This window comes from Drosophila gunungcola (genome assembly GCF_025200985.1).
Source record: "Drosophila gunungcola strain Sukarami chromosome 2L unlocalized genomic scaffold, Dgunungcola_SK_2 000008F, whole genome shotgun sequence".
NCBI classification, from domain to species: Eukaryota; Metazoa; Arthropoda; class Insecta; order Diptera; family Drosophilidae; genus Drosophila; species Drosophila gunungcola.
The window spans coordinates 1,774,455-1,796,959 of NW_026453163.1; the positions used below are offsets into that span (position 1 = coordinate 1,774,455).

The window sequence follows — 22,505 nt, forward strand, 5'->3', positions numbered from 1 at the left end:
GCTCTCATTTGTCTTTGGCCTGGCCTGGTCGTTCGTTCGCTTTTGTTTAACGCCTCGCCCTTGCCCAGCCACCCCCCACTGCCCACCCCTCCGTTGCAGCCGCACTCCTCCTGCCCCTGACCCCACTTCGCCCCCGCTGCAGCCAACGAACACGCGACACAGACAAACGCAGGCATCCGTCAGATTTTAATATTTTCCATTTGTTTTTCACTTGTTATTTATTGGCCCACTCGGCGACAGCGGCGCTCCCTCGTTTCCCAGCTATCCCCCAGATCGTTGGGAACTCGCCTTTCTAGTTGACAAGCACTTGTCACTGACTGGGGAAAAATTAGCATGTGTTCCCTGGACCCCTCCTCTCACAGCCATGTTGCTGCTTCTGCTTCTGCTGATGCAGTTGCAAGTTGCACGGCTCCTTGGGCAACGGCAACTTTATTTGCTGCGAATGTTTTTTGTCGCTCGGTTGCAATTAATAAAAAGTTGGCGCTGTTGTTGCATCTTGTTGCTGTTTCATGTTGTTAATATTTTGTAAATTAATGTTCGATGCAGGAATGCGGACGTTGCACAAATATACGAGTGCACATACACATGCCTGCTACGTTCCCTGCAACATGTTGCCGTTGGCCCAAACTGGCCGCCGTCTGCCTTCAAGAAGTTTTTATTGAAGTATAACATTAAATTTGGCATTTCCACATGCAGAATTTAGCACATAAAAACTGAAGATTTTTCAGTCAAATATCACTGCTCCGCTGAATGGGGAAGATCATTCTGGGCATTGAATCGCAAACGATCAAAATTGGAGAAAACGACAGAGTCGAGAGGGTTCTCAAGAATTTAGACATTTAAACTTATAATAAAAAACTAAAAAAATAAAAAATTATAAGAAAATTCCACACAAGGAGTGTGCAGAAGAGCACACTTTTACTTAACAGTAGAATTGAGAATCAGCCGTGATTCTCAGTTGCGAATATTATTATATTCCACTTTTATAATTACAAGTCGGAATGATTTGTATAATTTGGCCCGATCGCTCCTATGACAGTTTGGTCGTCGCTATAGTCGGTCGATGAATGCCATGGCGCCATGTGCGTTAACTGTTCTGTTCCTTAATTTCATGATTACATTTAAAATAATTGTTTGGTCTGAGGTATAAACAGTATGTCGATATTTATTGTGCGAATATCTAAATAACGCTGATGAGCTTTTATCTTTTATGTGCCCACAGAAGGCCAAGATTTTTGGGCGTGAGAGTGAACGCATGGGTGCTACTAAAACCTTTAGCCTTTATAGTTCGCAATCTTTTGACATTCATGCGGGCAGACGATTCTGATGATCCTGATTATGATATAGTCTTGTTACGGTCGAAAACGCTTCCTTCACTTCTTTCATATTTTTCAACAAATATTACATTTACTTTTTCCTTAACTACGAATTAATACGAAGCAAAGATTTCTAATATGAGATAAAAACATTTCTTTATGAGTCTATAAAGTCCGGATAATTGCACAATTAATTGATAGAATGTCTTACCAACAATAACTTAATAACATAACTTTCAAAAGATACACAAATAAGTATAAAATAATATAAATAATATACAAAATTTTATTACCTAATAAAGCTAACTAAATGTATTTCTAGTTAAAGCACAGAAAGCAGCAAATACATAATACATACAAATAGAGTACAAGTGGTATGTATAACTACTAAAAGCATACAAAACATTTAATTATTTTTTATACAAATTAGTAAGTTATCATTGAATCAAAGGTGATACAATAGTCCCTTAATCTTTGAAAATATTTTTGAAATAGTTCATTAAAAGTTGGACTTATCAAAGCCCAAAATAATTTTTGTTTCACCCAAAACTCAACGTTTTTATATTATTCTTAACAATCCCACGAGATCCACTACAGTCAGCTGTCTATCCAACAAGGCTCTTGTAAACTTTGAACGGACTGACAGTCGAACATGCCAAGAGCATTTCCCACATAACACATGTTACCATTCTATTTGAATTTCGGAGAGGCGCGCTGAAAAATCAAGGCACTAAAATAAATATTATGCCAATTTAACATAATGATTTATTAGTTTATTTATCTTCCAAATATTTTCCTCCTTAGCGAAGATCTTTCACAACAGAGAAGAAAGCTGAGGCAGCCCACGCATCGCCCGAAGGATGATGGTTGGGGTTGAGGGGGGACTGGGGAGACTGGGGGACAGCAAATCCGCGGTGTCAACGGAAAATGTCTTCGAACCGTTTGACCAGAGGAAACGGGCCAGAATGTGATGATGCAGCTGCTGGATGCCACTGCCTGTGACTGTGACTGTGCCTGTGACTGGATCCGATTTATGAAGGCGCGGACAGAGATATTGACGAATGCCGTTGGTCCCGAACTCGAACCCGAACCCGAAATGCGGAAATTCAAATGCGTGGGCCGCGGGCTCTTCTTGGGCATTTCGAACGCCTCTTCTTTCATGACCGAGAGTTATGTTAATTGCTGACACGTCAATTTGAATCACGACTTACACTTGTCTCACTCGCATGCGTGGCATTAATTTACGGCTTGTCGGGTGAAAATCGCAATTATCATTTTTTATTATGATTTAATAGCAGCTCAGTCGAAAAAAACCAGCAAGAAGCTATCCGAAATGCTTTCCATTTATACATATATTCCAGAGTCGCATACGTTTTTTTTTATAATTTTTATTAATTTTCACGCCTCATCGGCAAATATTTTATGATGATGGAAGCGTTCTTTTCACTCTCTCGTAATTGTTGTCGCTAAGAACAACAAGTTAATTAATTTGGCTAAATGAATTTTCTTAATGGGGTACAACATGTTTAATGGGATTTTCGGCGCTTTTGTCAAAATGATCTCAACTCATCGAAAAGACTAAATATTCGCTGTATTAAAGAAAATGTTACATTTGTATTTTATAAATGCTGAGTATTTGGTTTGGTATATTTTTTTGATAGCTTATAGTTTTCTTTTAATTACCAAAGATTATTATTACTGATATTATATTTTAAAGTTTTGGGTTTATTTTTTATTTTATTTTGTGGTGCTAACGTGAGATATATGGGTAATAATATATCCCTTAATGCAAGTGCTTATATCTTTAGAACCGAGTAGAGACAGACTAAGAAACATAATTTCTAAATTTATAAAATGTAATATAATATAATAATAATGTAATATAATAATATATATACTTCTGGTATTTAAAAAAGCTGAGCTATTTTTGTTCTTATATTATGCACTAATGTTCATAGTTGGTCGGTTACTTGAAATCCTTAACAATACATAAAGCTAGCTTGGCCATCAATAAAGCTTTAATTTAAACGCTTGGTATAGGATGTATTTAATGTATACATTTTAGGATGTATTTTAGGATATTTTGTAATTCTCACTGCCACTGCCACGCCTTCATCCTTAATTTTAATTTTTTCCACTTAATGTTTGGACTTTATGACTTATTAAATTTACGTAGCCATTTTCAGTGGACGGAATACTTGAAAATTAATCTTTTCTTTATACATAGGTTTTTTTAAATCCTATATAAATAAAATATTTTCTAAAAGCGGCTTTAAAGTTTTGGGGAAGCTAAACAAAACTACATACTGTTAAAGAGTATTTCAACTTCGATTAAGCTTTTCTATTTCAGCACATCCTATTCAAATTTTTGCCAAAAACTGTCAAAATGACAACTGTCAAATAATTTCAGCTGCGAGCAAATGTTGAAACTCATTAGGCAATGCGACCAAAATCGAAACCGGGTACAACAAAGACGAGAACGTCCAACAAAAAGTTGTCTCTAATTAGAAATAAATCGAAAATGTTTGCCATTCGTAGAATGTTTTGATGGCAATGCTCTTCAAATTCAAAAGCCATTTCCATTTCGGTCGATTTTTATTTTTGTTCTTTTTGCTCGCAGACAATTTTCAAAATATCAAGTGTCAAATTTTTGCAGCAGAATGTTGCTCATATTTACTATGACATATTTGAATGTGTAGCCGGAGGGTGAGAAAAGGGGTGGGTGGGATGGAGAGTGGTGGTGGTGTTTGGAAGGGCAGTTAGGCCTTCCATTTACTCTGTGCTGACAATTTTTTGACACAGCTGAAAAGTCTGCACAAATTTGGAATTTTTTTTGGTTCAAAAATAGCAATTCCGTTGTTTGTCACATCGAGGACTTTTCATTTTCGGGCCTTCCGTTTTTGTTTTGTCATGTGAGTGGGCGTGGCACGTGTAATTACAGACGACACTTCATTGTTTACCACTTCACATCCTTCCCACCCTTTTGAATAAGGGCTATTTAAGAGGGTGGAAACCCCATTTGCTGATGGGGTTTCGTTTTTAATTTGACATTTCATCTGGGTTTATTTTGATGTAATGTTAATAAAAGAGTTGTAAATATAAACTAGAAAGTTTTAAATTTTTTTATTAAATCGATTTGGCTGGACCCGTTTATATTTTAAAATAAGCATGTAAGTAAGGACTTAATGTTAAAGTAAACAAATAAAAAAAAAACAAATTTATTTCAATACATTTAATTTTTAAGTACAATTCGGTTTGTTTTGGCTTAATTTTATGAATATATTATGGTTCAAGAAATCTCTTATAATTAGATATGTTTTAAAGTTTTTTTTAAATTTGATAGACAGACTGTAAATCGAAATATTTTTGGTTTTAGACAAATCATATCAAACAGTGCATTACAAGCCAGAGGGGCACGTTAAAACGATTATAGTACCAAATATATAATTTATCCTTAAAGTTGATTTTAGATAAACAAACTAAATAAACATCGTATTCCAATACAAAACACGTTTAATTCTTTCTATGATAAAACTTAACTAATTAAAATATTACTTGATAAATGTAAATATTCTATTAGCCTAAGTAATTCCCCGCAATAGGATTCTGCTTTCCAGATGCCAATTCCAGCAACACACCCTACTTCGGTAAGACCCCAGCCAACTCAGCTCAACTAGCGAAACATTCCAACACTTTTCGGTTCGGGTCAACCCGGTGGTGTGGATGTCCCTAGGCTCCTCGAATGCTCGGATGCTCGAATACTCGAATAGTCGGCGCTCGTCAAGTGCTTGGCCCCGTTGTTTGTTTTGATGGAAGCCACCCGATGACCCTTCCTCCCAACTCCCATGCTCGGAAAACTCCCACCCCCCGTCAAACTTGGTCGTGGAAAAGTTTTGTGTGCGCACAACACCCACAAAAGTGTCCCCGATTTTCCATCTCGCTCGCTGCCGCTGTCCATTATCCTTGTGGCGCATGTTTGTCTTTCATCATTTTTTGCTCTTGTTGTTTTTCCTGTGTGTGTCTCCTTTCTGTGTGTGGAATTTATGTTTTTTATGCTTTGCTTCTCATCTATTTTTCTACATTTTCTGCTGACCGCAGATGGGGAGGGTTGGGGCTGTGGGACATGGGTGGGCAAACTACAGAGCTCCGGCGCAATCCTTGTTGTTGTCCTGTGGCCACTTTTACTACGTTCACAGCTCGACTGGCATGTCCTCCTCCTAGCCTGAAGTTTTCCACTCAGCCCGCTCACATTCCTGTCTATCTGGTGGTTTTCCCACCAACCCCCTCTAGCTCCCTCACTCTGGTTCCGTCTCCGTCCGTCTTTCGTTGGCGGACATTTTTCTTATTTGCAATAAATTTGGTTATGAATGTTCTCGGTCTGCCCTCGTGGCTGTTCGGCTGTTCCTGGGAACTGTACATAATTTTCACAATTTTGATGTTAACTTGAAAATTTACGATACGTTATTTTGAAATGATGGTTGGCCGGTCCAAGCCAAATAGCTGCTGGGTCCTTCCGCCTTTCACTATCCACTATCCACTGTCCGCTTCTGTGGGATGTCTCTCCATCTATTCCCTTCTATCGCCCCGGTCTACCCTGCCACCATTTCAGGCATTAAAAATTCATTTTTACGATTTCAGTTGCGGATTTAAACGAAACACTTTCTGTGGATTTGTTTGTACTCGCAGAAAACAAACGGAATTGGCAACAAAAAACACGAATTTGGGTTGTCACCTAATTCAGGCGGGTATACTTTTGGCTATATACTATTTACTTTTTTAGATTTTAAATTGTAAACTGATTGAGATACGAGGTTCAACAGAGTTAAGAGATGTATTTAAATAAAGTAATTGGGTCTTTGCTCTACAAAATTGTGGATAATTTAATTTTATTTTTTTATTATACCAAGTAAAATTATTTTTATCGTCTTTAATATTTTTTAAAAAGTTAATCAGAATTCCACATTAGTCAACCGAAAGTTGCTGACGTATCCAGAATTGTGGACCCAGAGATAGATAGAACGTGATCGCTATGCAGACCATTTCCAACCCGCAATTTGGTGTGTACAGCAAACTTTTGCAACCATTTATAACATTCCCTAAACCATAAATATAAATATTTATGGATTTGCGATACAAGTTTCGTACCCCAAATCGTTGCAAATCGACGCAAAGTGCTCTAATTTACGTCAATTTTCGCCAAGAAGACGAAACAAAACTGTAGCACAATTAAGGAAGAAATATGTAACTGTCTGGAAATCGGTCGCAGGACCTTTGTCCAAGGCTCCGCAAACGAAATAAAATTAATTTATGAAAACTATTTGCGCAGGACAACGATAACGACAGCAAGAAAGTCGGTTCGAGCGGTCGACATTCGTCCATTGTCCTGCTCGATGGACAGACACGCGCTCGTCATAATTCTGTATAATCTATGTGCGATTTGAGTAAAAACAAAGGAAAGCCAGAGCATAAATTTCACATTTTATGTGCTCCTTCTTTCGCCTGGCCACTTTGGCATGGCTCTTGATTCTGCTTCTGGTTCTGTTTCTGTTTTGGCTCTGGTCCCTGGTCCTTGGAGACATTCTGCGCGCGCTATCATTAGGAGAAATAAAATATGCTACTGCTTTCACTTTGCGAGTCCTCCGTTTCGGTCATGTCCTGCGGAATGTCAAACAAACGAGCCAGCCATCAACTTTATGGGCAAATAACACAAATTACACAAGCTGAAACGAGAGAAATACAAGAAAATTGGCAAGAAGCACAAGCATATTCTGTCAAATATTATTTGAGGAAGGTTTAACAAATGTTATAGATGCGGTGCATAAGATAATTTGGAACATTTTTACTTTTTCAGAGAACAAAGGATCTGGTGTATACATTTGCAGAGGTTACTGGAGCAGGTTAACATAAAAATACAATTTTGTATGAAAACTAATTAAATTGATTCGATCAAAGAGCATTGTTAGCCTATTAGCTTAATTTTGCTGATTTTAGGCAAACTGTTTTAACTCTTAATATAACATTAAAGCTTGTAAAATTTTCTGTTTTTCTTTTAATTATTAGCTAGGTTTCAAAAATAGATTCATTAAATAGAATTCATTTTGTTTCATGTTTTCCCCTTTTTTTTATATTTGTTCCCCAGTTCTTAAATGTCACAAAAAATACAATTTTAGTTTTTGAAAAGGTAATGTGTACTGGTATCGCTGGAACTAAAACATCGCATTTTTGTCCACTTGAAGTTCTATTGATATTTGCTGTAGTTGCACCATAAAAAAGTTAGCAAAGGTATGGTATGTATATTTGATAGAAAGCTATCAAATAGGAATTTGTTGAATACTTTGGGTGAGGAGAGAATGTGTTGAAATGCAAATCGATTTTTTACAATCTTTTGCGCTTAGCTGAGAATCTATTCTAGCCACTCGTCATGTTCAAATTCGATTCCGCATGGGCAACTGTTGCTGTCATTCTGGGTCCCATCCCCACCTCTTGTCACTTTCTGCCATTTAACAACTGTGACAGCCAGAGAAGCCCACGTTGATGTAATTTTCGCCTTCCTGCCAAATGTCCAAAAATATCAAGCCAAGACCAATTATGAATAGAACAATTAATCTCTAATTATGCCTGAATATCTGTCAGGCGAATTATTAGCCAGAGTGAAATGAAAATCAACGCGAATACTCACCGAGTCAGCATGGAGGAAAAGGAAAGCAGGGGCACCGAGATCGAGACCGTGCTGACGACCTCGCAGATCATATCTTGGGTGCCGTCACAGACTGCCGTCCCCGTCCCCGTCCCCGTCCCCGTCCCCGTCCCCGTCCCCGTCCCCGTCCCCGTCCCCGTCCCCGTCCCCGTCCCCGTCCCCGTCCCCGTCCCCGTCCCCGTCCCCGTCCCCGTCCCCGTCCCTGTCCCCTCTGCTTGGCCCTGCTCCATGGGAGGGGATCCTCTGGGGCCTTGGGCCTCGGATTCGCCTGCTGATCGGATTATGACAACCAACGACACAACACAACACAACACAACCCAACACAGCATAGCACAACACAAGGCAAGAGTTTTCTTTTGGCTGACGACGGCAACAGATGCAAACGGATGCCGCATCTTGATCGCCACTTTTGATTCGGATTAAGTGAAAATTCATTAGATAATTTCAGGCCGTGTCGCATCTTGATGGAGAGCTTGTGAGGCGCACTACCGCACACTGTCGCTCTCATCGCCGACTAAGTATGCCAATTAGTTAATATTAGCAGCGATTAAAATCGGCCAGCAGCCGTCGCCACGATTAATGTCAGGAAGTCGTCTGACATAAGCCGCCAATATGATGGAATCGCCTTCAATCGCTCCGGGCATTGTAAGCTCATTAAATGTGCATCTTTGTTGCCAATATTTCCGTTTCTGCCACGATCACTGGTAGTCCTGGCTGACAAATCTGGGAATGCATTTGCGACTTGTGTAAACAGACTTCGCCACTCAATCGGGTTCACTTCCTAAGACAGTCTTCATTATCCATCTGGGACAACTTCTGACAGAAAAGAGTGTTGTTAAAGTCGTATTCCTGCAATACGGTCACATAAAATATCAATATCACCGAGCTAAGCAGCAGCTAAGCAAAGCCATTTAATGTGTTTTCTATTAAAACCCATCCAAATAAAACCTACAAAAACTACTCGTAAAGCCTATCCTTCACAAACTGAGTTGTATTGTTATAAGTTAAAAAATCGATTATTTCTGTATCCATTTTTATGGTCTGAACACACGCCTTTTAAACATAGACTATGGGTTTTATGTTGCGTTATCAGCCGACCGTCTTCTTTTTGAAATGTTACAAAATATATAATTTGTTGATTAAAATTTGGATACAGATGTCGATTCAGGTAAGAAGCTACTAAGCTTAATACGTAACAGCAATAAATAAATTTGCTTAAATTTTACATTTTTTTATATGAGTATGAAATAGCACCATAGCAAAGTATTTATGTTAGTAGTTTGGCCTAATTCATTAACAAGACTTACATTAATTGCAAGTATATAACCACATTTTCCTTTAAACTTCCCCGTAGTTATTTTGCAAGCTTTCTCGCCGCGTTCTTTGAGTGTACGCCAAATCAAGAGCAAGGACGAAAGACAAACACGCCTCTGACTCAAATAAAGATGCAAATGACTCCGAGCTGGACTGCAATAAAAAACCCCTCATTCCGGCTGACAGACTCAGACTCAGCTGCCAACACGTAGACAAACAATGCAGTCAATGGATGTGGGACGGGACTGGACTTGGATCCGGAGTCCTGGGTCCTGTGATCAAGGCAGACAAGTGGAGTCCATTAAAACACTAACGTCACGTCGGGCGCCGAATGATGGATGTGGCCTAAGGACGAAGACAAGAGTGCCGAAAATCGGCCAAAAACTGGAGCCGAAAGGATAACAGGTCCTGACGGCTGCACCAACTGGTCAGTCCATGGATGAATACCAATCAGAGAAACAATTGGCCAGCCGTTGTCCTCCAACAGGATGTGATGGCAATTTAAGGCAAACAGTCGCTCAAAATGGGTTTTTCTCCGGGCTTTCCATCTTCCATCCTTTCGCCCTGGTGCGAGGGGGCGTGGCAAACGCACCGCCTCCGGGCCAACAACTGCAACATGGCCAATTGTCCGGGTGTGTGAGTGACCGGAAGTGAGGAAGTGCGCCCCTTTTGCATCGCCATCATGAAGTCATTCACTCAATTTATCGTTTGATGAATGTCCTGGCAGATAGTCCTGGCTTCCCACTTCCCACTTCCCACTTTCCATTGCCGCTTTGGGGCGTTGATGTCGGGACACACACACGTTTAATGGCCATTTGAGCAGTTGATAAACGTTTCGCTCGTTTGCGTTGATGAAATGTTGTCGCTGTCGTTGTCGTTGCCGTTGTTGTCCTTGTTGGCTTGGTCCTGGCCTGCATTGTTTATTTATGCCCGGCATATGGAGCGCATAGCGCACATCCACACACACATCCTCCGGCTCCGTTTAGTTTTTGCGCTTATTTCTAATTGTTTTTGTTGGTTTAGCTCGTCATGTGGCGCTTTTTTTGATTTATGGCTCTGGCATATTCGCCTCGTTTGCGACGCTCTTTTTTGACAATTTGGAAGTTGAGCCGTAACCCCGATGCAATAGGTCTGATGACAATGACACTATTATGATGTCACTGTCTGACAGGCGACATACTCGTTCACATTCCCGTTCGCAGAGTGGGGAATGTTTCCTCATCGCGGGTTATACTCTTGTTTTTCACTGAAAGAGGAAATTGTTTACGAGTAGTTGCAGTTTCTCAATTCAGATGCGTTTCCATTTATTTCTGTTAGCTATACATTTTAAAACAATAAGATATGGTACTTAGCTAACCAATTCCAAAATATAATAAATAATCGCACTTAGGTGGCGCCATCTGCCGGATAATTTACAATTACCATCTCTAAGAGTGATTTAAAAGTCTTTTGCGATTTGTGGGCGTTAGAGTGGGCGTGGCCAGTTTTCTAAATAAAATGTGTGAGCATAATTAGAGACTAAAATTAAGCATGTAGAATCCCAAATCTCTAGCTTTTATAGTTTCCGAGATCTCGACGGACAGACGAACAGATAGACGGACATGGATGAATCGACTCGGCTATTGATTTTGATGAAGAATTTATATACTTAATAGTGTTACATTTTTGGCATGGAATTGATCGACTGGATAAAAATGAGGGACTTATGTATTCATAAAAAATTAATTTCCCAAAAAAAATCAATTTACTTGATTGAACAACTCAGAGTCACAACATTGTTTGCATAAGACCCAGATCTCTGACTTGCGAATGACAATTTTCGATCGTGGAATCAGCTTCCAAATTACCCTAAGAATATAAGCAGAGCCACGTTTTAAATGAATACTATCCGCACACCTTAAAACTAACTATATTTAAATCAAATATTAACTAAACAACGACCTGGGTTGTAGTTTATCTCAGTATTAGTCCTATTTTATAGAAATAGGCATTTTCTTCTATTTTGTATCACTTTGTAACTAGCGTACTAATTTAAAAACTTTATAATAATAAACAAATAAAAAGAAGTAACGAATACATAATAAATACAATATACCATTTTAGTCTAAGAGTATATAATAATATAAAAAAAAAATATAAGGTATTTATTTATTTTTATTTCAGACTTAAATTCAACTTTTCATAATAGAACTATTAATTCCCACTTGTTTATTAAACATTATACAGGCTTGAAGCACATACATTCTCACATGGACCATTAAAACAATTAATCAAAACTTGTAATTCTCGAAATATAAAAGCCATAATAAATACGTATGTTCATAAACAACAGATCACCATTTAAAAAAGCCACCTCCACAAAAAGCTAAGGGCTCATAACACAGCCACACAAATAGAAGTACACAATTTGGGGGAAAAAGAAAGCCCAACTATAAACTGTTGTTGGCTTTAAAACTGTAATAAAAATGCATTTACACCTAAACCAAAAAAAGGGATAAAGGGCAAAAAAGCTTACAAACGGCGGACCAAAAATATGGAATAGAATTGGAAAGGCGGGCCAGCAAACAAAAAGAAAGAACAGCCATCCAACACTAATAATTCGCTTTTATTGAGTGTTTCTGGGGCAATAAAAAACATTTCGTTCGGATTTCCCTTTTGCTGGTCGTAAAAAATTTTGGAATTTTATTGACCAGAGAGCCAAGCGAAATGCAAGATCATTTTGATATGCAGTGAACGGGTTGCATAGCGTTGAATCTTTTCCCTTCTGCGCCCAGCCTATTTAAGAAACTTAACGAGCCAACAAATTACTACACGTCATAAAACTCAAATCACGAAAATATACCAAAACGGTGCGACGTGGCGGTCTAAAAATAATTCTACGTAGCGCCCCCAAAGGGAAACTACTCTTCAGCGAAGGCCCCAGTGTCTCGGGTGTCATTATCAAAATGATTTAACAGCACAGTTGCGGTGGCATTAGGCTGAGTTCCAATGCCACCGCTTGGGGAAAGAGTATTATAGCCAGATGGGCGCAAACTGGTCCCCGCTCTGACATTGCAATTGAAAACAGGGAGCGCAAACTTGTGGAAAAAACCAACGGTGGTATTAAGATTCTTCTTTTTAATCAAATTTAGCAAGTGTTTTTAAACATGTTCATAATGCTTAATACGTTTCACCAAAGACAAAAGTGTCTTGCTTAAATATGTTTGTTTTTATCACTTATCTAATAATGTGAAACTGAAATTTTAATGTATCTAAAAATAGTTTGGCCATTAAAAATGTATTTTCTAATTTGTTACTCATAGCTGCATAATTATTTATAAATGAGAACACTTGATGTCTAAAATTCGGGAAATGAGAGATTTGAGGTTAGCTACATATTTGAATGAAATACGACAGATTGTCGGCCCATTATAATTAATCTGTCCTTATTTCAATCGCTTACATTGCTTACAAAAGACATAAACAAACCTTTGTGGCTGTTCTCAGAAAAAGTATAAAACCGTGCAAGCAAAATATAGATTATTTCCTAAGTTATAGTGCTAAAATAAAACACATTTTAATACCAACCTATTGTTCTATAGGCATGGAAATAAATATTTAATGTTAATATTAAATATGATTATTGAATTTGCAGGCACAAACTAATACGAGTTTATTTTATTTTATATATGAATTATATCTAAGCATCATATCTTCCAACAAATTGAAAATGTTCATCGAAAAGCTCAATTTTTATATATTATTTTATTAAACTGTTCAATATTTATTTTCTATTACGTAATATGTCTGCCATTTATGAATTTCGTGTACCTACAGGTAGGGTTCTCTAAGATTCATTAAAGAAAGGCGTTACACGGACGAAACGGAAGTCTATGTGAAATGTCGAGATCGACTCTTGGATTTCTTCTGGCCGAACTTCGGTCGGATCTTCGCGGCCTTGGAACTCAAATCCGTGGAGATCACTGTGTGCACCGAGGAGCGCTCTTTTTCCTCCTGCATAAACTGATCCAGGGTGCTGCCATGCGAAATTTCACCCAAGTCGTTCATCCGAATCTGGTTCGGATGCCGGCGCATCCAAGTCCAGGGTTTTTTCTTGTCGAAGGGTTCGTGCAGGAGAACCGGAATCGCCTCTCCATAAGATATTCGACTTTTTTGCATTCCTAACGTCGGGTGATCAACTTTTGTGAGACTTATTTTTGAAGATTTTGTCTTTTTCTTAAGGTGTGCCTTCGAACCAGAGGCCTTGACCCTTTCATAGTAGGAATCCGATAATCGCTTAATAATTTCGTTATCAGTTGTAGAGGGCTTTCTATTATGGGCGGGACTATCCCATTCGAGGTTTTTTATGGCAGTTATTAGTTTGCCCGCATCGCTCGTCAGGTAAGTCTTCTCATTCACCTGCCTGAGCAGACTGCCCAGTCGCTGGATTCGCTCAGAAGTTTGGGCATCCTCCAGAGCCCAAGTTTCTGGCCTTTGGATAGGGACATCAAAGTCGATTGGCTCAAGGCTAAGCCCGAAAATGTATCCCGGATCTCCGATTGTGGTCTCCTTCAGTCCGCTGTGCAAACGACTTGTGGTTTCATACGCCCTCGCCTCCGAGACTCTTAATCGTCTTTTCCCATTTTTCCGAGCGATGGAGTCGCGATCGATGCCAGCTCTCTTTGCTTTGGAAGCCCGTTCAATTGCCCTATGTTGGGCGCCAAAACGTAAGTCAAATGGTTCCGCTTGCCCAAGGGAATCCTGTCTCAACACAGTTTGTACGGCACGCATTAGTAGCTCTAGCGAGTCAGGGGTGAAGCGGCTCCTGACGTTCCCATGAGCGTCAAAAATTCTCATGTAGTTTTCGCAGGTGCAACAGTTTACATAGGGTACTTTGCAAAAAATCCCCGGAGGATCGGAGGGCTTTAGGATCTGAGAAAAGTTCTGCAGGGTTAGCGAGTGCAGAAAGTCGGTCACCAAATCCGGCGGACGATTCAGGACAGTGGCTAGGGACAGAATAATATGCCGGTTGGTGAAGAACCAACGCTCCTTGGTCGACCTGTGAGGACATCGACACCCCGTCTCCATCAACGCCAGCAGGCGTCTGTTCTCCTCTGAACCTGAACTGCTTGCCAATTGCGGCTTAAATGGTTTCTTCGCGGAGAATCTCGGCTGAGGCTTTTGCGAAGAGCGACAAGTACACGGCGCAAGTCGCTGAAAGCAAGAGCCGCTGCCGAGAAGACTGCCCGCGAAGATGCCATTCCTTAGGCCGAGCATTGTGGCGATTCCGTTTTTGATAAAAATATATATTTTCCGAATTTAAGTACAACTGTCATGGGAAATTTAAAAGTGGCTAGCGTCTGGGTGTTGAGTTACTCGCCCCTTCATGGAATTCTTCAATTCTTCAATCTTCTGGGCTAAGAGCGACCCACTTAGTCGTCTTGGGATCCCAGCTTGAGCGGCTGCAAGGCGTTGACCTCTGTACGGTTCATCGGGAACTCCTCGTCTTCATCTTCCTGACACATGTTCCAAGAATGCCCAAATGGATTTAGGATTTTGAACAAGAGTTGAGGCGACACGGGGCGTACGAACTGGGCGATCAAGTCGACCATTCGCAATATATGCTTCTTGATTTCGAGAACAATGTTCCTTTTTGGCGCGCTATCCATTTGAACCTCATTGTCCGGCCAAATTGGCTGGATCTTCTCCACAAACAAAATACTGCTCGCCGGCCAAGAACTGCTCTGGAGGAATTGCTCCACATTGCTCACGGTGCTTAGGTAGCCGACACTCGGGATCCGCCGGGAACTCCGGCAAGCACAGGCCAGCAATTGGTAAAGACACCTGCCCGAGAGGAAGATGCTCTTCGTAAGCTCCCTGCTCTTCAGAAAAACCATCGCTAGGACAATTAAAGTATCAAAAATTTAGTGACAATGAAATCTGTCAAATTTATGAATATAGTAAAATTGTGACACGTTGCCACATTCATGACAATAAAAGGACATCCGATGTGATGTGGTGTATTCATTATTCAATTGTTTAGTCTAATTATTGTGTCCCTTGTTTAAATGGGGTTCCAAGGAAATCAAATTTAAAACCTATGTTCCAACCGCTCATATCTAGTCCAACCTAATTCAGTTAAAAAACAAGATTGTACATCGTATAAACATTCCAAATTCCGAATTTTATAGATATCTATTTAATAGATTTCTTTGACACTTTCACGGAAGACGCTTGTATCACTAATTTGGAATTTAAAAATTATTTTTCATAATTTTTTCCCAGTGTAGGTACACAAACTAAGCCAAAGCCTGCTATTGTCGTGGTGGTCACAAAAATGTCCTTTAACTAAAATTGGAGTTTGCAATGCAAAGAATTTTTTTTTGGATGAGTAAAAAAATTGCTTTGCATGAACAGTGGCTCACATCTTATATGTAACAAACATTATTTTATTATTATTTAAATTTTTATTGTTGTAGGCCCTTTTGAGTAATTTCATTTGAAGTATTGTACTTTAATTTAATTAGTATTATATTATTTCGTAATATTGACTTCAATTGTGGGATAGCAGTTATGCCTGGGCACTAAAGCCCGATTGTTCCTCTTCTTCTTGTTATAGCTGTAGCCGAATAAAAGGCCAAAATTACAAATACACAATTAAATGGCAACTACGTTTTGAAGACAGTCAGATACGGACTCGAAACTCACCTATCCGTGACCACAGAATATTGGAATTAAGACATTTTCGAAGAACAATGAAATTTGAATACTTGCGTATCGAATAAAAATGTTTCTAATAATTTTTTTTGAGCACATTTTTGGCGGAATGTTTTCAGTATTGAAGTAAAAACGTCCATGCGGGGAGCAAATATTTGGTTCGAGCTAAAGAGTAATTTGATTTATTATTATCGATAAACGCTTTTGCCATTCAAATTTTGGTACGAGTCATCGAAAAGCCAGTTTAGGGAAGTTTAATTAATGAAACTTTTACTTTAACTCGGGATGTATGTATCGGTCGTCAATCGTGATTCAGTCTGTAAAAATAATTAGGATTGACCAAGTAAGCCTCCTTTCATATTTGATACAAATTCTAAGTGGCAATCGCTTCGAAAAAGTTATTTGTTTGAAATCTCAAAGTAAATTTAGTAACGCCTTAAACGTTACATAAAATAGTTTTATTTTTCGCATAAACTTAGAACACACATATGTAAATCTTTTCTTATTTTACCTTTTTCAGGACCCCCTAGTATGTTTGTAAATATGTACGTAAAAACATACGGCTTAAACTTACAAAGGTATGTAAATACATACAGTGAGCAAAAAAGGTAACGAACATTTTATATGGAGTTTCAGTGCAAAGTGTACTTAAACTTATTTTGCCCACTGTATATGCATATGTACATATATGTATGTATGTATGTATGTACATATGTTTGCAAACTTTTTTAATTTTTGATTGCCCAAACTGCTCTATCGCCATGTTTTGATCCCCCAATATAATGACCTATGCCGAATAAAGTAAGGTAAAAAGCAATGGAAGAATGGGCGAAACTGAATCATAAAAGTGAACTTGAAGAAATCAAGACGGAATATGACAAAACACCCTCGGCCCGTTTTCCAGAGCACTTTACTTTGGCAGCAACAACAATTAACACTCACAACACACACACACACACACACACATGTGCAGAAAGGTAAAAACAAAGAAGCGTAAAAAGCGAAATAAATAAAGAGCGAAAAAGAAGCAAAACCTTAAACTAGCTCACTTCCATTGGGGGCAAGAGCGAGATAGAGCCATGCACCGCTGTTCGGGAAAGGGGAAGTCGAGGCTGAGAGCGAGAGAGAGCGAACGCTGTTTAAGGGGAAATAGCGGGGCAATCCGGAACGCTTGAAATGGAACTGCAGCTGTCTCTGCACACAGGGGAAATGAGAGAGCGTAAGACCAATTGGCAGAGCCCTCTCCGCGTCTCTTTCTCTCTCTCTCTCTCTCTCTCTCTCTCTGATTGGAAGCAGCGCTGCAAGAGAGAGCTTCAATTTGCGAGAAGTAAGGCCAGAGAACAAGAGAGAGAGCCGCGCGCTCTGCTCGCCAACACAAACAAATCCAAAAGCAAACACACACACACACACATGCACACTTGTAAACAGAGCTGCATGTGCAAAATTTGCCGGCAATTCGAGCAGCGAAGTTGGCAGAGACGCACGACCTCCACGGCACCTCCCCCACCCCCACACACACACCTCCTCCTCCACCCATTCCTCCACTAAGAAATATAAACAGCATTTTAGTTGTGTTGCTGAGCGATTTCAAAACAACCGAATGAATTAAAATTAAATACCGTGAAATGGCCAATGAAATTTTTGTACAATCGAGATTAAAAAATGTATTTAAGTATTATATACGTAATTGTTCGTATTACACTTAATATACATAATTAAAGGACCGAAACTCAAAAATGAGGAATAAACGCTTTCCTTATTGCTCTAATTCATCATTATAAATAAACCTCTAAAAAAATCAGAAGAAATGTTAATGCATTACACGTTTGAATAGAGAACTTAAAATTTTACTTAAATTGTTGGTAACAATTTGTTGTACAAACTGATGCATATTAATTTTCTTCAAGCATTTCTTTAATATGTATGTAAATTTTATTTTTTTTTATATTACAAAATTTTGCTTCCTTTTTTGGCCTTCTTTGGCTTTCTGGCCTTGGAATATATTGGGTGCTTGCTTTGCTTTTCCTTGCTGCCTTTTACATGCAGTCAAAATAAATTGTTTTCTAAAAAATAGAAAATTTAATTTGATTTAAGAAAATCGGCTTCGATTTGGATTTATGGGAGATTTTGTCTCTATTACAGAAATAAGGTTTTTTAAAAATTGGGCAACATTTTTCTAAAACATAAAAAAATTGTTATTTTTTATAAAAGATTTTCTAAAAAATACCCTTTAACCTTGGGTGGGGAGCGGGCTGGTACCTATTTTTATATCTGTATGCGATGAATTATAATGTTATGGAAGGAAAGCAAAAAACAAACTTACTTTTTATTTCTGCCTATAGGGCTCTGCCTGGATTTGAACCTTTGGATTCGTAGACGCATTGGCCGGTTGCGTCACACTGCATCACACTCATTTTTGCACAAAACCCGTATAAGAAATGCAAAGTATGCAATAAAATTTATTTTGCTAACTAGTCTTTAAAAGACAGCCTAGTAAAAAGAAAAAACAGAACATTTCCAAGCAAATATAAACATATAAATTGGGAACCGGGTCTAAAATAGCTACGCAATGTTTGATGTTCCAAGACATTTACCCCCCAGGCCGGGATTATAATATGTATAACATAATAATGAAAAAAGCAATAAAAATCCTATAGAAAATATTTTACTTGTTTTAGAAATTTTTTTAAAATGTAGTCATATTTTTTTTAATGTAGAAAAAAAATTTGTTTTTTTATTTAGGAAAATTTTTGAGTGAGGCGTGCAGTACACTGCAAAAATCTTCCGATAAGGAAAGATCTGAACAAACTTACTTATATGGGTACTACCACTTTGGATTGCCGAATCCAGCTTTTTTATCGTTTTTCTCAGAAGATTCCCGCTACAAAAAGCTATTAGCGAGTTAAATATTAATTATGCACGCCTGTTTTTTACTTTGATAACATCACACCTGCCAAAGACCTGATAAAGAAAGTGTAAACGGCAACGCAACATTCCAGTGGATTGTTCTTGGGGCCAAGAGATGGATCACAGTTCGTTAGCGAAACGCTCGTTTTGTTTTATTGGGTCAAGAAAGAGATAGGTCTTTGATCTGGAAGTTTTCGAGATTGTGCTTAACGATTCGCGGATGATTAACACCTTGGATATCCCGGTTGCAATCACCGTGGATTATGAAAGTGGGGCGGAAAGCATTACAGACTTCGTAGCTGATCCGTCAGATCGCACCCGAGTTCGATAGAGTCGATCGGTTCAAAGGAATGCCGCCGCCGCTGAACGCAAACAAATAAACAAATTAGGCACTCATTCGATCGCTGGAATTATGATGAGACCCAATCAGCAATCGCATCGACTCTCCGTTTGAAGATCTGCTGACCTGGCCCACGGAAGCAGCCGCCTTTAATCTCCGACCCGGCTAATGGCACCCTCAATGGGCCCAGGTGAAAGACACTTCCGCGTCGGTCTTTTTGTGGCTCGTTGTGGGTGGCAACCACTGCCACCAAAGCCACAGTCACCATCAGCACCACCATCAGCACCACCATCAGCACCACCATCAGCATCACCATCACCATCACAACCACTTCACGCACCACCACAAGCATTGGCGCCTCCAAGTATTACTTGTATTTATATCAGCTAATTTGTAATATTTTATTGACTCTGGCCTGGAAAACGCTTTGAACTCGCCTCGATTCGGATCCCCACCCGGTGTTCTGGAGCTCTGAAATTTATGAATGTAGAGCCCGAATACCTAGCTCATAAATTGTTCGAAATTATGCGTAAATAAAGCAAAACCGTTTGATGTTGGCCGGTTCTTGTGGCTCGGGCTAGCCCAAAAATTTTCGGTTGGATGGAGAGTGTAGTGGGGTCATAGGGTAACCTAAATCATATTTGCTATTTCCTCAGGAATCGAAATAAAATGTTCATAAATAAAACCCGGGAAGGATATATCCATCAGTGGGAACCGATTTATTTATGGTTTTGTTTAAATTCATTACATTTGGTCAATGCCAGCTGGGGTTGGTAAAACAATTAATAGCACTATCGATACTATCGATGGTTGGAAAATTTAGTTTCAGCCCACAATCGACACTATGGCACCAAAACATAAATTGGTTTATTGTTCTGCATATTTATGGTATTTTTTAAAAATATTTAAACAACATTACGGAATATTTCTGGGATCTTGCGGAAATTTTCGACATTCAGGATACTCTGTTCTTCCAAAAAGTTTAAAACGGGGTACGTTAAAAAGAAAACTTTGTGAGACAGTTGACCTGCAGATCATGGCGATCATTGCTAATCAGCATAAAAAAAAAATAAATAATTTGGATTTATTTTATTTAATATAAATATTACATGTTGTTCGTTTTTTTTCTGAGGCTCATTAATGTTCGATAATAATGACACAGGCCACCATCGATAGTGGTCACTATCGAAGATTTTCCAGTCCCAATCCTTGCAACGCAGTATAGAAGACATTTCCTTAAAAATGTGTAAATATATTTTGACAGTACATTACAATAACTAAATATGATACTCCTAAGAATGACAAATTAAAGACCATAACAATACCTTTCGATCAATATATAAACTATTTTACTACGTCTATTGAAGCAGATTTACATTACTAAGATTTATGTGTTTTGATGTTTTTTCAGGTCTATTTTAAGGCGTTCTTTAAAAAGCCTGTCTTAGTAATACAGTGGTTATGTTCGGAATATTTTTCCTAAAATTTTTCTGTTAAACTATTTGCGGCATCTAAAAACAAAGCTTCCATTTTTAATATTATTCTTTTTGTGATTTATCAGTCATCAATTATCACATAATCTGAGAGATTTAACTTCCAAAATATTTTTGTGTCCTTAGTACATTTTTTAGCTTTCTTTTCGTAACTCAACCCAACAAAATGTTAAGTCTTCACTTCATAAACTGTCAGTATAAGCAATTGAAATAACCGTAAGCCCTTAACAAGCAAAATTAAATAAATAGAAGTACACAAAATGAACGAAACACGTGGTTATAACAAAGAGTTTGGGGTGCGTTGGTTATCAGAACATTCAGATGACGAATGTCTACCAACATACAGTGGAGGACCCACCCATGACGGTGCACAGTCACGAAGGACCGACTCCAAAGATCGTACTCAGATTACCTTAGGGAGCAAAGATGCAATATCTGAAAAGAAAGGAAATCAGGAGCCCAGGAACACGTTTTGGATCTCCGTAAGCGATTATGAATTGGACAGGGCTTATGTTGTATATCGCTTCTTCCACGATATCGGAAACATTGTTGCAAAAAGCTTTACCCAAACAAACCGAATGTATCTGAAGTACTTCAGTATGGTGGACTGCCAAATAGCGCTGAGTTATAATGGCCAAAAGATTGGATATGGCGGCGATATACGGGTGCAAGTCAAGGTAGAGAATCCCGTGACGGAAAATGTCCTTATTGAAGCTCTGGAGCATTGTTCTGAGGACGATGAAACGCGCCATGATAATGACACAACAAGTACGATGACCGTAACCATCGAAGTAGAGGATGTTGAGGACACGAACGAGGTAGCTTCACATCGAATGGAGATGGGACAGTCTGAGGAAGAACTTGAAATTACACCCAAAAAAGGCAGCTTGGTGCAATGGATCAAGGAAAAGCTATCCTATGTGTTCTATTTTTATTAGATTTTCTGTTTTTTGCTTTTTCTAATACTGTATGTGTTGGCAAATAAACTTCTAAGACATAGCGAACTTGAAGAAATGGATTTTGACATTAATAAATAAAAAGTTGTACAAAATTTTAAAAATAACCCTTAAAAACAAGATTTAGGGAGAAATTTATATAAAAATATATATATATTTTTTTTAAATATTTTTTAATATTTTATCACAGTGAAATGTGAGTTTTAAAAGATAGATACTTTTTATTAATATTAAAAGTCATACAAGAAGAAACGGCTTAATATTATTTTATGTGCTTGGGGCACAAACAAATGCTAAATATTTAATTAAATAAATGTGTCCTTATAAAATAATTGGAATAGTTTATTCTGATCCAACTATCAGAGCAAGCCAATTAAATGTTCTTTGTTTAATGACAACATAGAAAACATTAAATCATTAAAACTTGCTCGATTCCAATTACCCGGACAGCGAATACAACTTAAGTCAGATGCCCGACTGCATTTGAAATACTTTTGCTAATTATTTGAATACTTTTGTTGGCCTAATCAAGGGCGCACAATCATCCAGTAACATTGTTCAGTGATGATAAAATTAAATTCGCATTGTTCGCAAATGCATTTCTGGCAGGCACCGCGAACTCGGACCCTGGGTGCCATTATAGAATTTTTAATTACAATAAATCAATTTAAATAAAATGTAATTTTTCAATTTTATCAAATTGTCATTATGCGTAATTAATTCCTATGCACAAATGCGTTTTAGTGCAGCGAAACAACGCGCAGCACGCCCAAAGTGGCGCCATCT

The 22,505-nt window shown here is 38.5% G+C and overlaps 2 protein-coding genes across 2 annotated transcripts; one reads left to right on the forward strand and one right to left on the reverse strand.

The window, feature by feature from the left end:
- Positions 1-13,098: 13,098 nt before the first annotated feature.
- LOC128253328 (uncharacterized) lies at positions 13,099-14,591 on the reverse strand. The gene has a single exon (XM_052981643.1). It carries the CDS (start codon positions 14,581-14,583, stop codon positions 13,198-13,200), a length of 1,386 nt encoding a protein of 461 aa, XP_052837603.1. The 5' UTR covers positions 14,584-14,591; the 3' UTR covers positions 13,099-13,197.
- A 6,267-nt stretch (positions 14,592-20,858) lies between these two features.
- On the forward strand, positions 20,859-21,814 carry LOC128253361 (uncharacterized). Its single transcript, XM_052981705.1, has one exon. The coding sequence runs from the start codon at positions 21,024-21,026 to the stop codon at positions 21,699-21,701; it is 678 nt and encodes a 225-aa protein (XP_052837665.1). The 5' UTR covers positions 20,859-21,023; the 3' UTR covers positions 21,702-21,814.
- Positions 21,815-22,505: the final 691 nt, after the last annotated feature.

What these genes read in the sequence shown, in the direction of transcription:
- LOC128253328 (XM_052981643.1), bottom strand. Translation starts at nt 14,583, where the DNA reads ATGCTCGGCCTAAGGAATGGCATCTTCGCGGGCAGTCTTCTCGGCAGC.
- LOC128253361 (XM_052981705.1), top strand. Translation starts at nt 21,024, where the DNA reads ATGAACGAAACACGTGGTTATAACAAAGAGTTTGGGGTGCGTTGGTTA.